The following is a 14,968-nucleotide window of genomic DNA, read 5'->3' as shown; positions in this document are numbered from 1 at the left end:
TTTTAAACATAATACAGAGTACAACATGTGCACTTTTCCTCTATAATGAACAACAACAACGTATAACGAATTCTTAACAACATGTGTTTACAACGTTAGAGTGCTTTGTGGACGTTATTTACCTTAAACAGGGGAAATAGTGAGAGAGAAGGATGAATGAATCACACACGCAGCTCTTCCCTTCACTCGTCTCTGTATTGAGTGAGGAAGAGGAGCGCGATCCCCCTACTGGAACCCCGAGGCATTACCAACAGATCAACGCACAATCAACCCACACACACAAGGATCTGCATCACCTATCTGCATTATTCCTCTTTCTGGTTCACTGCATATGTGCTGCATAGTCTCTACAGTGACCAGTTTTTATGCATATTTACATCCAAAAATTAAATGACATGTCCTGAAACCGATACAACAAATAAATTAGCTTTTCTCTAAATAAATGAATTATGCCTGAAAAATTAATTATTCTTGCATTATTCTTGCCTGTCACACATAATCATATATTAACATTACATTAAGTGTAAGAGAGCCCAAAGTTTAAAACCTTTCTCACTCAACTCTGCAGCCCTACAGGCTTTGCATTGTATTTGAACCCTTTCAATCACATAAGGTTTTCAGCAGAAAAGCTATTATAAACCCACCTGCTAAAACCTGGACTTGCATTTAACAGGAAATGCAGCAGAAATGCTATGGTTAATCTGTAGTGGATGAGTAAATAGAAAATATTTGCTCACACATTTGCCATGCAAATCAATAAGGCAATAACATGTCATGGCTGGATCATTTTGTTTTGGTGTTCTTTGTCCTCCAAGTGGCCTGCTGGACAAAAAGTGAAAAAGAGGGTAATGTCACTCGTGGCAAGAGTTCTGGCTTTGATCAAATGTATGTTATAATTAGGGATGTCAAAGTTAGCGCAATAAAATCACATTGACGCAAATTCGTTTTAACTCCACTAATTTCTTTAACACATTAATGCAATCAATCTTCTTGAGGTTGTACTAGAAAACCTAAGGAATCCATTGGTGCCAACCATGTTATACTAGCTAGCTGCAAAGGAAGCTACATAACGCACCAAACTTGTGCTAAATCATCAAAAACTATCATTGTCATTTTCAAAGCGGTCCCTTGACCTCTGACCTCAAAATATGTGAATGAAAATGGGTTCTATGGGTACCCACGAGTCTCCCCTTTACAGACATGTCCACTTTATGATAATCACATGCAGTTTTGGGGCAAGTCATAGTCAAGTCAGCACACTGACACAATGACAGCTGTTGTTGCCTGTTGGGCTGCAGTTTGCCATGTTATGATTTGATCATATTTTCTTATGCTAAATGCAGTACCTGTGAGGGTTTCTGGACAATATTTGTCATTGTTTCATGTTGTTAGTTGATTTCCAATAATAAATATATTCATACATTTGCATAAAGCAGCATATTTGCCCACTCCCATGTTGATAAGAGTATTAAATACTTAACAAATCTCCCTTTAAGGTAGATTTTGAACAGATACAAATGATCATGGACAATCATGCGATTAATCGTAATTAAATATTTTAATCAATTGTCAGCCCTAGTTATGAGTCAATCAGTCAATGTTGTCCTATAGTAGTTTCTTTAGATACACTAAGTAAAATTCTTTCTACAGAAACCTCTTAGCGCTTCGTCCTTCAAAATACATAAATCTCTTCTTTACCAAATCAAAATAATTAGTTAAAAACTCACCTTTTAAGGGAAAGTAGGTCGTTCAGTTTATATGTTCGCATATATTGTGTTCTCATGTGTTGATGGGTTCTCATATGTTGACATGTTCTCATACACACATTCTTCTACTTCTACTAAAAAAAATTGATAGATCTTATTATTCACATGTACTATTTGTATAATTGTGATATCCTAGTTTATTCTGCATTCGGTCTTTGTTGTTTTATATAAAGAATGATAGTCTAAGTGTTGGATGAATTAAATCAGATAGATACTAACCTATATTATCAGATTGTGGCGGAGCTTTGTTGTCGATTCTAAATATTAGAAATAAAGCATTGTTAAAATGTGGCCATGCAACCAGATGCAAATCAAAATTACAATCAAACTGTAACCTAAGTATTTACATTTTTACACAAGTTAAGCAGTTTTTAAAAAAACAATGTATAAATGGGATCAACAGATTAAATTAATTGACGAGTGATATGTTAATAATTTCATTCAGGTAATACAGTAAATTCTTGCTCTTTATTGTTTAGACTACCATAAGTCTAATGTATAAGAATAAACAAGAAATACAAGAAAGAGTAAAGTTTGTGTAATGTTAGGGTTAATCTGAAGTCAGTCACATATTAATACATGATAAAAAAGGGAGAGATGTCTGGTTGGTACTATGAAGGCTATTTTCACTTACTTTTTTTTATAAATATAATACCCTCCACCAGCTACTGCAGAAAGTATTACTAAACACGCGATAACTATTCCAGCAATGGCACCAGCTGAAAGACCTCCAAAACTCCCGTCTGAAATGAAACCTAAAAATAACAAGTGGAGTTTTAGATTTCAAGCCATTGCTGTCTCATGAACTTAAAAGAAATCTGCCACTTTTAGTTGGTGGAATGAATCTGTAAGAAACATCTTTAGGAAGTCTGCTACTCTTCAGATTATCAGAGGTATAACACCTTCGGTTGATTGCAATATTCAAGAGTATCAACAAAATCTGTAATCAACACCATCTTGGTACCTGTTACAGTCAATCCACCGCCAAATGTTATACAAGTAATGTTTTACTGTCTGTCTTTTATTATTATTATTATTATTATTATTATTATTATTATTATTATTATTATTGAATATTAACGTACACTGCTTGGAGTACACATTTTGTCAATACAGATTATGCAGGTAAATCTTTCTGATACATATCACTACTGTATCCACTAAACCTCATAATTCCAACTCACCCAGTACAACAGAGACAACGGACGGCTGAGACTTTTCATATCTCATAGTTTTGTTGTTAAAGGCCTGACAGCTGTAGTTCCCACTCTGACTCGTCTGAATGTTCATCAGTCTGAGCTCTGGTTCAGTATCAGACAGCAGGTCTCCATTCAGAAACCACTGAAACTGGGCAGAAGGTCTGGAGACAGCTGAGCACATCAGGCTGATGTTTGACCCTTCAACATAGTGCTCTTGTGACGGAGATATTATCAAATTAGTATTTTCTGGGCCATCTACAGTGTGCAGCATATGGGGAGTAAAAAACAAATAAAAAAATCACTAAAAAGTAAAGTTAGCAACTTGAAGAAAATGCAACAAGACATGCAGCTTTGCTCAGTGTGAAGCCTCATGATACCATCAGATTTGAAGCATACATGCATGTAGTGATGGATAAAGAGTATGCACATATAAGTTAATAACTCACAGTTGATGAGGAGGTCTATTGGATCGCTGGTGACGTTACTAAAATGATTGGACACACGACACCTGAATGGTCCCTGGTCGTAGCGGGTCACACTGACTATAGTGAGAGTGGAGCCTCCATCAGAGAGCTGAACTCTGTCACTTTCTGTAACCTCAGAGCTGCTGTTCAGCCAGAGGAAAGAGAGGAAGAGTCCAGAGGAGGAGCAGGACAGACTGACAGAGCTGTTGAACTCCAACAAGTCTGTTGTGTTTGAAGTTACCACAACATTGGCAACACGCTCTGTGGGTGAAACACAGAGTACTTTTAATATATGCAGTTACTGCAAATAATGTGCATTAACATATTGAATGTGTTTAACTGATCGTCCTCAATGTGTGTATTAGTTATATTTGCAAGCCACAACTTTTGCTGTGCTATTGGCCACTCCAGGAGTACGACCGCAAACATTTTTCATTCTGAGCCTCAGTTGTCTCTACAAGCAAAACTTGTAGCCGTATTTTGAGTGCAAACATATGTAAGTATTGTTTTATCTTTGTTCCACAAATGTTTAGCGGGACTTTTTCTTTATATTTAAGAAAGTTTTATCTTATACCATCACAGGTACATACCATCTTGTTATCTATATTTCTTTTGTGACGACCCCTCCCCACCACTAGGTGTGTGTTGGCTCGCTGGTCTCTTTTGTTTCTTGCAGGCTCTGGTTGAGGCGGGGACATGAGGACATGATGGGTTGATGAGCTACACCTGGGCCCGGTGTAGCGCTGACTATAAAACCCTCTTCGCCATTCAGAACGCGCTCTCTCTCCATGCACGCACATCATTCCATTCCTGTGGACATCGCGGCGCGGCTATTCCTCTTTTTCTATATGCTCTCACACACACGCATCCATGCACTCCTACACCACTGATTACTGATAATGATCTAAACATTTATTGATGAATTTAGTGTTTTGTAAATAAACTGATACTTTTTGCATTTACCTCGTCTCCACTCCCATTTTTGTTGCAACCTAAGAGCCGGGTTGTAACAAATGGGGACTCGTCTATTTTGGTGGACCTAGTTTCTCAGGTAGTAAGAGGTCTGTTGGGCGGAGTTAGTGAGAAGGACCGTTTGTAGTGTGACGTCGACACACAGCTGTTGCCAATTTCAGGAGCGTTTTTTGTCAATGAGCGCTCAGCTAAATGTTTGGGAGTAGCGTTGACGAGGGTAAGTGCTGTTTGTGTTCATTTCAGTGAAGCCGCTGGTTGTTTCTTAGTGTCGCCAGGTTTGATGTGCTGGTGATGTTTGGCAGTGAGTTCAGCAGTCAGGTCCAGCTACTGTAAGTTACCGGTGTTTCTGTCCCTGTTAGGCTTCAGTGCGGACTCCCTTTGGAGTTCGTAGGGGGGTGTTAGTGTGGTGTGAACGCGGTTAGAGCTGCTGTCAGCTCGGGAGCACGGCCGAGGCTGCGGGGGGAGTCGCCGGTTGCCGGTTGCTTCGCCGGGCTTTGCGGTAGATAGTGCATAAATACCCACCGCAACTAGCACCTGAAGACTAGGGGGGAGTTTACCTAGTTCTCTGTCAGGCAGTTAGAGGGACGGTGACGTCACGGCTGTGCGGGCTGTGTGAGCTCAGCGTGCCAGGTATGTTTTTGTCGCGTCAGTAGAGGATTGTGCGTGTAGGTAAGTGAGTTATGGCGAGTGTAGAGGAGTTTCTGAGAGCGCCATCGGAGGAGCTGCTGGAGAGCTGCTCACGTGAACAGCTAATCCGTATTGCCGAACATTTTAATTTAGATGTTGGTGATAAGAGGATGAAGGAAAACATTAAAGGTATTGTTAAAGCAAATCTCAGTGATAGGGGTATTTTCAGAGGTAAAATGTATACTGTTGGTCCTGAGGTGGACGGTGTTGATGTGTCTGGCTGCAGAGATACAGGTCTGACTTTTGAGCAGAGGAGAGAGCTGTTGCTACTGCAGACAGAGATGGAGAAGCTGGCAGTGGAGAAACTGAGGAGAGAGGCAGAACTTAAAAGGCTGGAGATAGAGCACAGGTTGAGTTTACCTGCTGGAGGTGCTAGCCGTGCCTCTGACTTATCTGGTAGATCGACTTCGTCATTTGATGTTGCCAGTAATCTGCGGTTAGTTCCTCAGTTTAGTGAGCGAGACCCAGACACTTTTTTCTCACTGTTTGAGCGTGTAGCTGAGAGCAGAGAGTGGTCTGATGCTGATCGTACATTATTATTACAGTGTGTTTTAATAGGTAAGGCTCAGGAGGCCTACTCTGCTCTGACAGTGGCAGAAAGTAAAATCTATTTAACTGTTAAATCTGCTGTATTAAAGGCCTATGAGTTAGTCCCAGAGGCGTATCGCCAGAAGTTCAGGACCTGGGAGAAGTCTGGTAAACAGAGTCATGTGGAGTTTGCCAGAGATCTGGTCACTTTTTTCAGTCGTTGGTGCAATGCCGTAAAGGTAGACACTTATAATGCTTTATGTGATCTGGTTGTTTTAGAACAATTTAAAAATTCCATCCCCAGCCACATCGCTGTTTACATCGGTGAGCATAAGGTGAAGACTGCTGCTGAGGCCGCCACCCTGGCTGATGACTACGTGCTGACGCACAGAGGTGACCGCAACTTCAGGGTCCCAGACGGAGGTGGTATGTATCGTGCCTCGGGTAGACGAGAGGAGAAACCTCATCCACGCCTTGGTAGGTTGGAACACTGTACACGAGGTCAGATGCATTTTGACTCTTCAAGAGTATGTAACTTTTGCAGGGGTAGAGGGCACTGGAAAGCTGACTGTCCCAGAGCTAATGCTGGAAGAGGGTATAGCGGGGGTCGGTTGAACTCTGGTGCTTGTGCTGTATCTGTGGAACCTGTCCCTGTTGTCTCTCCCTTTCGACAGGTTAACATTGGAGAGCCATGCAGGTTGGAGGAACCTGACTTCTCTGCCTTTGTGTCTGACGGCTGTGTGTCACTGGTGGGAGGTAACAGTGTGCCGGTAAAAATCTTGAGAGATACCGCAGCATATGACTCGTACATTTTGAGCTCTGTTCTGCCATTTTGTGATGATTCTGACACTGGGGACTTTGTCCTGATGCGGGGTATGGGTTTGAACGTTGTGCCTGTTCCTTTGCATTCTGTTGAAATTAACTGTGGGTTGGTGCAGGGTAAGGTCGCCATGGGAGTCCGTCCTGCACTGCCGATCGAAGGTGTGGACATCATTCTTGGTAACGGCCTGGCTGGCAGCCGGGTGTGGGCCGAGCGTCCACCACCTCCTATAGTGTCATATTCACCCACTGTGACTGGTAACCCAGATGAGAACGCTCTGTGTTTCCCAGAAGTGTTTACCGCTTGCGCTGTGACACGGGCTATGAGCCGTGCACAGGGGGAACCTGAGCAGGGTGAAGAGGAGTTGAGTGAGGGGGATCTTGTTGTTGTTCCTGACTCATTGTTGTCTGTATCTCGCAGTGACCTAGTGGCGGAGCAGAGAGCTGATCCCTCCCTGAGTCAGCTGTTTGAGGCTGTTCTCTCCACTGAGGATGGAAACAGCGCCGCCAGTGGTTATCTGTTGCAAGGAGAGCTTTTGGTGAGAAAATGGCTGTCGCATGGGGAAGACTTTGTCGGTAAGCCAGTGTTTCAGATTGTGGTTCCTGTAAAGTTTCGTGACGAGGTCCTTCAAACATCACATAACCAGTCAGGACATCTGGGCGTCCGTAAGACGTATAATTACATTTTACGGTATTTTTTTTGGCCTCGTTTAAAGAGAGATGTGTCTCGTTATATTAAATCATGTCACACGTGCCAAATGACAGGTAAACCCAATCAGAGCATTAAACCTGCTCCACTGTGCCCCATCCCAGCGACTGCACAGCCATTTGAATATTTGATCATTGATTGTGTCGGTCCTTTACCTCGTTCCAAAGCAGGCTGTAACTACTTGCTTACTGTGATGTGTCAGAGCACGAGGTATCCAGCCGCATATCCACTGCGTTCTATCACCACGAAGTCGGTAGTGAAAGCACTGACACAATTTATCTCTATCTTCGGAATCCCGAAAGTGATAGAGTGATCAGGGTTCAAATTTCTCATCCAACCGTTTTGCACAAGTGTGGAAACAGTTGAAGGTCCAACATAACCAATCTTCCGCATATCACGCACAGAGTCAGGGAGCACTTGAGAGGTTCCACCAGACTCTGAAGTCTCTTTTGCGTAGTTATTGTGTTGAGCTGAATCAGGACTGGGAGGAAGGGCTGCCATGGCTTCTGTTGGCTGCTAGAGAAGTTGTGCAGGAAAGCACCGGTTTTAGCCCTAACGAACTTGTTTTTGGCCATACAGTGCGTGGGCCGCTCACGCTGCTGCATGACACTGTCACGCCATCAGAACCGCCTAGTAATCTGATAGAGTATGTAAATGGGTTCCGGCATCGTTTGTACTCCGCTGGGGAGATGGCTAAAGAGAAGTTGTCGTCTGCCCAGGAAAAAATGAAGCGTTTGTATGATCGGAAAACCGAGCAGCGCGGGTTTAGTCCTGGAGATCAGGTCCTTGCTTTGTTTCCAATAGTTAAGTCGCCATTTCAAGCTAAATTTACTGGCCCTTTTACTGTACTGCGGCAGGTGTCTGACCAAAATTATATCCTTTCCACGCCGAAGCGTAGGAAAGCAACTCAACTCTGCCATGTCAACATGTTGAAACTGTACTATGCTCGCGAGTCTAGACCTCTCTCAGCAGCGGCGGCTGTTGGGAGTCAGTTCCCTGCAGGGGAGGATGATGGGGTTACCGCACCAGATGAAAGCTTGTTGCGTGGGCGACTGAAGAACGCTGAAACGTTGCGTAATCTTGATTCTTTGTTTGTTCATTTGTCTGCGGAAAGAAGTGCTGAGTTGTCTGCTCTTATTCACAGCTATCCATGCTTGTTTGGTGATACACCAAGCCAAACTCATCTGGTCGAGCATGACATAGATGTAGGCGACGCGCAGCCCATCCGTCAGCGTTTTTACCGTGTGTCTGAAGAGAAGCGCAAGGTAATGGACACAGAAATTAAATACATGCTCGAAAATGGCATCGCAGAACCCTCGTCTTCGAGCTGGGCGTCACCTTGTTTGCTTGTTGAAAAGTCTGACAAAAGTCCTAGGTTTTGTACAGATTATCGAAAAGTAAATACAGTTACCAAACCTGATGCCTATCCACTGCCTCGGATCGAAGATTGTATTGATCAGGTTGGTTCTGCGAAATTTGTAAGTAAATTTGATCTACTGAAGGGTTACTGGCAGGTTCCACTGTCTCAGAGGGCAAAAGAAATCTCTGCCTTTATCACACCCAACGGTTTGGTCACTTATAATGTCATGAGTTTTGGACTGCGGAATGCACCCTCAACATTCCAGCGCCTCATGAACATGGTGGTGTCAGGGCTGGAAGGTTGTGCTGTGTATTTGGATGACGTTGTAATTTACAGCATTTTGATGTTTATGTGGGCTCTAGTGTTCCTCTGGTTGCGTACACAGATCATAATCCCATAACTTTTTTGCACTCAGTACATTGCCCAAATCGCAGGTTGATGCGATGGATGTTGTATTTGCAAGCTTATTGTTTGGACATTCGCCACATCAAAGGCTCTGATAATGTTGTGGCCGATGCCTTATCTAGAGCTCCTAGCTCTTAAAAATGTGTCTGACTGAATTGTTAACCCCTCTGGTCTGCTATGTACCTGTTCTGTCACCTTAAATGCTTCTTCAGGCGCCGGAGTTGCTGAGTGGGCGGGATGGGGATTGGTTGGCTGCTGGGGAATAAACTACAAATGGTCAGTAAGGATTTTGATATAGTTGTAAGTGTAAGTAAAGTGTTACAACTAAAGTTTAGATATTATATTACAAATGAAGAACATCAATCGTAGGTAAAGTAAATTGTTTTGTTGTTGATTTAGTGAATAGCGGTTGCGGTGTTCTTATTGGAACTCCTTTTTTGATGGGGGGGTGTGTGACGACCCCTCCCCACCACTAGGTGTGTGTTGGCTCGCTGGTCTCTTTTGTTTCTTGCAGGCTCTGGTTGAGGCGGGGACATGAGGACATGATGGGTTGATGAGCTACACCTGGGCCCGGTGTAGCGCTGACTATAAAACCCTCTTCGCCATTCAGAACGCGCTCTCTCTCCATGCACGCACATCATTCCATTCCTGTGGACATCGCGGCGCGGCTATTCCTCTTTTTCTATATGCTCTCACACACACGCATCCATGCACTCCTACACCACTGATTACTGATAATGATCTAAACATTTATTGATGAATTTAGTGTTTTGTAAATAAACTGATACTTTTTGCATTTACCTCGTCTCCACTCCCAATTTTGTTGCAACCTAAGAGCCGGGTTGTAACACTTTGCACAAAACCTTTTAAACTTACTCAGTACAGAGATGGCTGCAGGTTGAGAAGTTATATATCTCATAGTTTTGTTGTTGAAGGCCCGACAGCTGTAGTTCCCACTGTGACTCATCTGAAGGTTCATCAGTCTGAGCTCTGGTTCAGTATCAGACAGCAGGTCTCCATTCAGAAACCACTGAAACTGGGCAGAAGGTCTGGAGTCAGCTGAGCAGGACAGGCTGATGTCTGACCCTTCAACATAGTGCTCTTGTGACGGAGATATTGTCAAATTAATATTTTCTGGGCCATCTACAGTGTGCAGCATATGGGGAGTAAAAACAAATCAAAATAATCACCAAAAAGTAAAGTTAGCAACTTGAAGAAAATGCAACAAGACATGAAGCTTTGCTCAGTGTGGAGCCTCATGATACCATCAGATTTGAAACATACATGCATGTTGTGTTGGTTAAAGTATGCACATATAAGTTAATAACTCACAGTTGATGGTGAGGTTTACTGGATCACTGGTGCCATTGCTTACAGGATTAAACACATGACACATGAATGGTCCCTGGTCGCAGCGGGTCACACTGACTATAGTGAGAGTGGAGCCTCCATCAGAGAACTGAACTCTGTCACTTACTGTAACCTCAGAGCTGCTGTTCAGCCAGAGGAAAGAGAGGAAGGTTCCAGAGGAGGAGCAGGACAGACTGACAGAGCTGTTGAACTCCAACAAATCTGTTGTGTCTGAAGTTACCACAACATTGGCAACACGCTCTGTGGGTGAAACACAGTGGTTTTATATTGGCCACCTTTCCTGTCTAAGAAAGTGAACATTGTTCAGTAGAGTGGAGCAATGTGGAGAGTGGGAATGAATCCCATTTGAATGATGAGTAATAATGGTTAGACGTACAAGGTTTGTATGCGAGTTGGACATAGACATGTAGTCACGAGAATGTTTATTTTGTTTAACTATTATATCTTCTGCTATCCGTTGTCTAGTGCTTGGTGCGATATTTAACCAGTGTTGGCTGACCTTATGTGTTTAAACTTAAAAGTAATTGCTAGCCCAACAATAAGCCTGAATGGCAATTTCATTATTAATAACTCCAAAACTAATGTGAGAGGTGACAGGGGATATAGTCTTTGACCAGATTAGATTACTGTGAAGATATTGCAGTTACTGCAAATAATGTGCATTTACCTATTGAATGTGTTCAACTGATCGTCCTCAATGTGTGTATTAGTTATATTTGCAAGCCACAACTTTTGCTGTGCTATTGGCCACTCCAGGAGTACGACCGCAAACATTTTTCATTCTGAGCCTCAATTGTCTGTACAAGCAAAACGTATGTCAGTATTGGTTCTCTTTGTTCCACAAATGTTTAGCGGGACTTTTTCTTTGTATTTAAGAAAGTTTTATCTGATACCATCACAGGTGCATCCCATTTTTTTAATCCATATTTCTTTGCACAAAACCTTTTAAACTTACTCAGTACAGAGATGGCTGCAGGCTGAGAAGTTATATATCTCATAGTTTTGTTGTTAAAGGCCCGACAGCTGTAGTTCCCACTCTGACTCATCTGAATGTTCATCAGTCTGAGCTCTGGTTCAGTATCAGACAGCAGGTCTCCATTCAGAAGCCACATAAACTGGGCAGAAGGTCTGGAGACAGCTGAGCACATCAGGCTGATGTCTGACCCTTCAACATAGTGCTCTTGTGACGGAGATATTATCAAATTAATATTTTCTGGGCCATCTACAGTGTGCAGCATATGGGGAGTAAAAAAAAAAAAAAAATTCATCAAAAATTAAAGTTAGCAGCTTAAAGAAAATGCAACAAGACATGCAGCTTCGCTCAGTGTGAAGCCTCATTATACCATCAAATTTGAAGCATACATGCATGTAGTGATGGATAAAGAGTATGCACATATAAGTTAATAACTCACAGTTGATGAGGAGGTCTATTGGATCGCTGGTGACGTTACTAAAATGATTGGACACATGACACCTGAATGGTCCCTGGTCGTAGCGGGTCAGACTGACTATAGTGAGAGTGGAGCCTCCATCAGAGAGCTGAACTCTGTCACTTTCTGTAACCTCAGAGCTGCTGTTCAGCCAGAGGAAAGAGAGGAAGAGTCCAGTGGAGGAGCAGGACAGACTGACAGAGCTGTTGAACTCCAACAAGTCTATTGTGTTTGAAGTTACCACAACATTGGCAACACGCTCTGTGGGTGAAACACAGAGTACTTTAAATATATTGCAGTTACTGCAAATAATGTGCATTAACATATTGAATGTGTTTAACTGATCGTCCTCAATGTGTGTATTAGTTATATTTGCAAGCCACAACTTTTGCTGTGCTATTGGCCACTCCAGGAGTACGACCGCAAACATTTTTCATTCTGAGCCTCAGTTGTCTCTGTACAAGCAAAACTTGTAGCCGTATTATGAGTGCAAACATATGTAAGTATTGTTTTATCTTTGTTCCACAAATGTTTAGCGGGACTTTTTCTTTATATTTAAGAAAGTTTTATCTGATACCATCACAGGTACATCCCATCTTGTTATCTATATTTCTTTGCACAAAATCTTTTAAACTTACTCAGTACAGAGATGGCTGCAGGTTGAGAAGTTATATATCTCATAGTTTTGTTGTTGAAGGCCCAACAGCTGTAGTTCCCACTCTGACTCATCTGAATGTTCATCAGTCTGAGCTCTGGTTCAGTATCAGAGAGCAGGTCTCCATTCAGAAACCACTGAAACTGGGCAGAAGGTCTGGAGTCAGCTGAGCAGGACAGGCTGATGTCTGACCCTTCAACATAGTGCTCTTGTGACGGAGATATTGTCAAATTAATATTTTCTGGGCCATCTACAGTGTGCAGCATATGGGGAGTAAAAACAAATCAAAATAATCACCAAAAAGTAAAGTTAGCAACTTGAAGAAAATGCAACAAGACATGCAGCTTTGCTCAGTGTGAAGCGTCATGATACCATCAGATTTGAAACATACATGCATGTAGTGATAGATAAAGAGTATGCACATTTAAGTTAATAACTCACAGTTGATGGAGAGGTTTACTGGATCACTGGTGCCATTGCTTACAGGATTAAACACACGACACCTGAATGGTCCCTGGTCGTAGCGGGTCACACTGACTATAGTGAGAGTGGAGTTTCCATCAGTGAGCTGAACTCTATCGCTGGCTGTAACCTCAGAGCTGCTGTTCAGCCAGAGGAAAGAGAGGAAGAGTCCAGAGGAGGCGCAGGACAGACTGACAGAGCTGTTGAACTCCAACAAGTCTGTTGTGTTTGAAGTTACCACAACATTGGCAACACGCTCTGTGGGTGAAACACAGTGGTTTTATATTGGCCACCTTTCTTGTCTAAGAAAGTTAACATTGTTCAGTAGAGTGGAGCAATGTGGAGAGTGGGAATGAATCCGATATCAATGATGAGTAATAATGTCTAGACGTACAAGGTTTGTATGCGAGTTGGACATAGACATGTAGTCATGAGAATGTTTATTTTGTTTAACTATTATATCTTCTGCTATCCGTTGTCTAGTGCTTGGTACGGTATTTAACCAGTGTTGGCTGACCTTACGTGTTTAAACTTGAAAGTAATTGTTAGCCCAACAATCAGCCTGAATGGCAATTTCATTATCAATAACTCCAAAACTAATGTGAGAGGTGACAGGGGATATAGTCTTTGACCAGATTAGATTACTGTGAAGATATTGTAGTCACTGCAAATAATGTGCATTAACATATTGAATGTGTTCAACTGATCGTCCTCAATGTGTGTATTAGTTATATTTGCAAGCCACAACTTTTGCTGTGCTATTGGCCACTCCAGGAGTACGACCGCAAACATTTTTCATTCTGAGCCTCAGTTGTCTCTACAAGCAAAACGTATGTAAGTATTGTTTCTCTTTGTTCCACAAATGTTTAGCGGGACTTTATCTTATAGTTTATCTTAAAGGGTTATCTTATACCATCACAGGTACATCCCATCTTGTTATCTATATTTCTTTGCACAAAACCTTTTAAACTTACTCAGTACAGAGATGGCTGCAGGCTGAGAAGTTATATATCTCAGAGTTTTGCTGTTAAAGGCCTGACAGCTGTAGTTCCCACTCTGACTGTTGTTAATCAGTCTGAGCTCTGATCCAGTATCAGACAGCAGGTCTCCATTCAGAAGCCACACAAACTGGGCAGGAGGGCTGGAGTCAGCTGAGCAGGACAGGCTGATGTTTGACCCTTCCACAAAGTATTCTTGTGACGGACATATTGTCAAATTATTTTTTTCTGGGCCATCTGATTGTAGGGCAAAACAAAAGCAAAAAGTTAGTATGCACAACTGCATTATCATATATCAAGTCACCAGAAAAAAGAAACTTCTGTATAATGAAATGTAACAGAACAAGCTTGTAATAAACCCTTTCTAAATGAAACTGATTTAGTTGGCATTGTGCTGTAGTTTGCAGCGATGTACTGGATTCCATTAGGTTGAAAAATATGTTTCTAATTTTTGTACAACCTGTGGTGGAACAAAAAAAACTATAATTACTGCCTCACGGTTGTATGTTTCCACCAACATGTCAGGTTGCAGTTTACATCTATGTCTGTCAAAAATGTCAGTTCATCATTTCATACTGTTAGACATATGTGTGAAATTGTCATAATTAGCATTTTAGCTGTGAGGTCAGAGTGACATTTGACCACCAAATTCTAATCAGTTCATCCCTGAGTCCAAGTGGACGTTAGTGCCAGATGTAATGAAATTCCCTCAAGGCGTTCCTGAGATACTGCATTCATGAGAATGGGACAGACTTCAGGTCACAGTGACATTGACCTTTGACCTCCAAAATATAATCAGTTCATCCTTGAGTCCAAGTGGACGTTTGTGCCAAATTTGAAGAAATTCCCTCTATGTAGGGCTGGACGATATGGCCAAAATCTTCTATCATGATACAGGTCATTTCATATCTCAATAACGATATACAGTATATCACGATATAGCATGTTTTCTGGTAATTCAATAAATAAATAGTCTATGTGAAATAACCATAGGTTACATATACTGTAGTTTCACGTGAAATTAGAGAAAACAAATATTTCCATCGATACACTGACTATGTTTACATGCATGCACACAAATACAGAAAACTAAGTTTAAAACTAAGTTAACTGAGCCCTCCCTCCAGGTGTTCCTGAGATATC

At 42.0% G+C, this 14,968-nt stretch overlaps 2 protein-coding genes and 1 long non-coding RNA gene across 3 annotated transcripts in view; all 3 read right to left on the bottom strand.

Moving 5' to 3' along the window:
* The window catches only part of LOC141779836 (hemicentin-1-like), a 76,749-nt gene that overhangs the window by 57,800 nt on the left and 3,981 nt on the right, over nt 1-14,968 (bottom strand). The window lies entirely within an intron of this gene.
* Nucleotides 2,006-2,747, bottom strand: LOC141778758 (uncharacterized). Its single transcript, XR_012596132.1, has 3 exons — nt 2,731-2,747; nt 2,401-2,521; nt 2,006-2,023 (listed from the first exon to the last, which is right to left on the bottom strand). It is a non-coding gene; the product is annotated as an uncharacterized LOC141778758 (long non-coding RNA).
* LOC141779822 (cell adhesion molecule CEACAM5-like) lies at nt 2,934-14,431 on the bottom strand. Its single transcript, XM_074654857.1, has 5 exons — nt 13,802-14,431; nt 12,807-13,085; nt 11,236-11,502; nt 3,412-3,690; nt 2,934-3,136 (listed from the first exon to the last, which is right to left on the bottom strand). The coding sequence occupies exons 1-5, from the start codon at nt 14,115-14,117 to the stop codon at nt 2,934-2,936; spliced, it is 1,344 nt and encodes a 447-aa protein (XP_074510958.1). The 5' UTR covers nt 14,118-14,431.

The sequence above is a fragment of the Sebastes fasciatus genome, chromosome 12 (genome assembly GCF_043250625.1).
Source record: "Sebastes fasciatus isolate fSebFas1 chromosome 12, fSebFas1.pri, whole genome shotgun sequence".
Classification (NCBI taxonomy): Eukaryota; Metazoa; Chordata; class Actinopteri; order Perciformes; family Sebastidae; genus Sebastes; species Sebastes fasciatus.
This window is presented reverse-complemented; position numbering and strand designations above follow the sequence as displayed.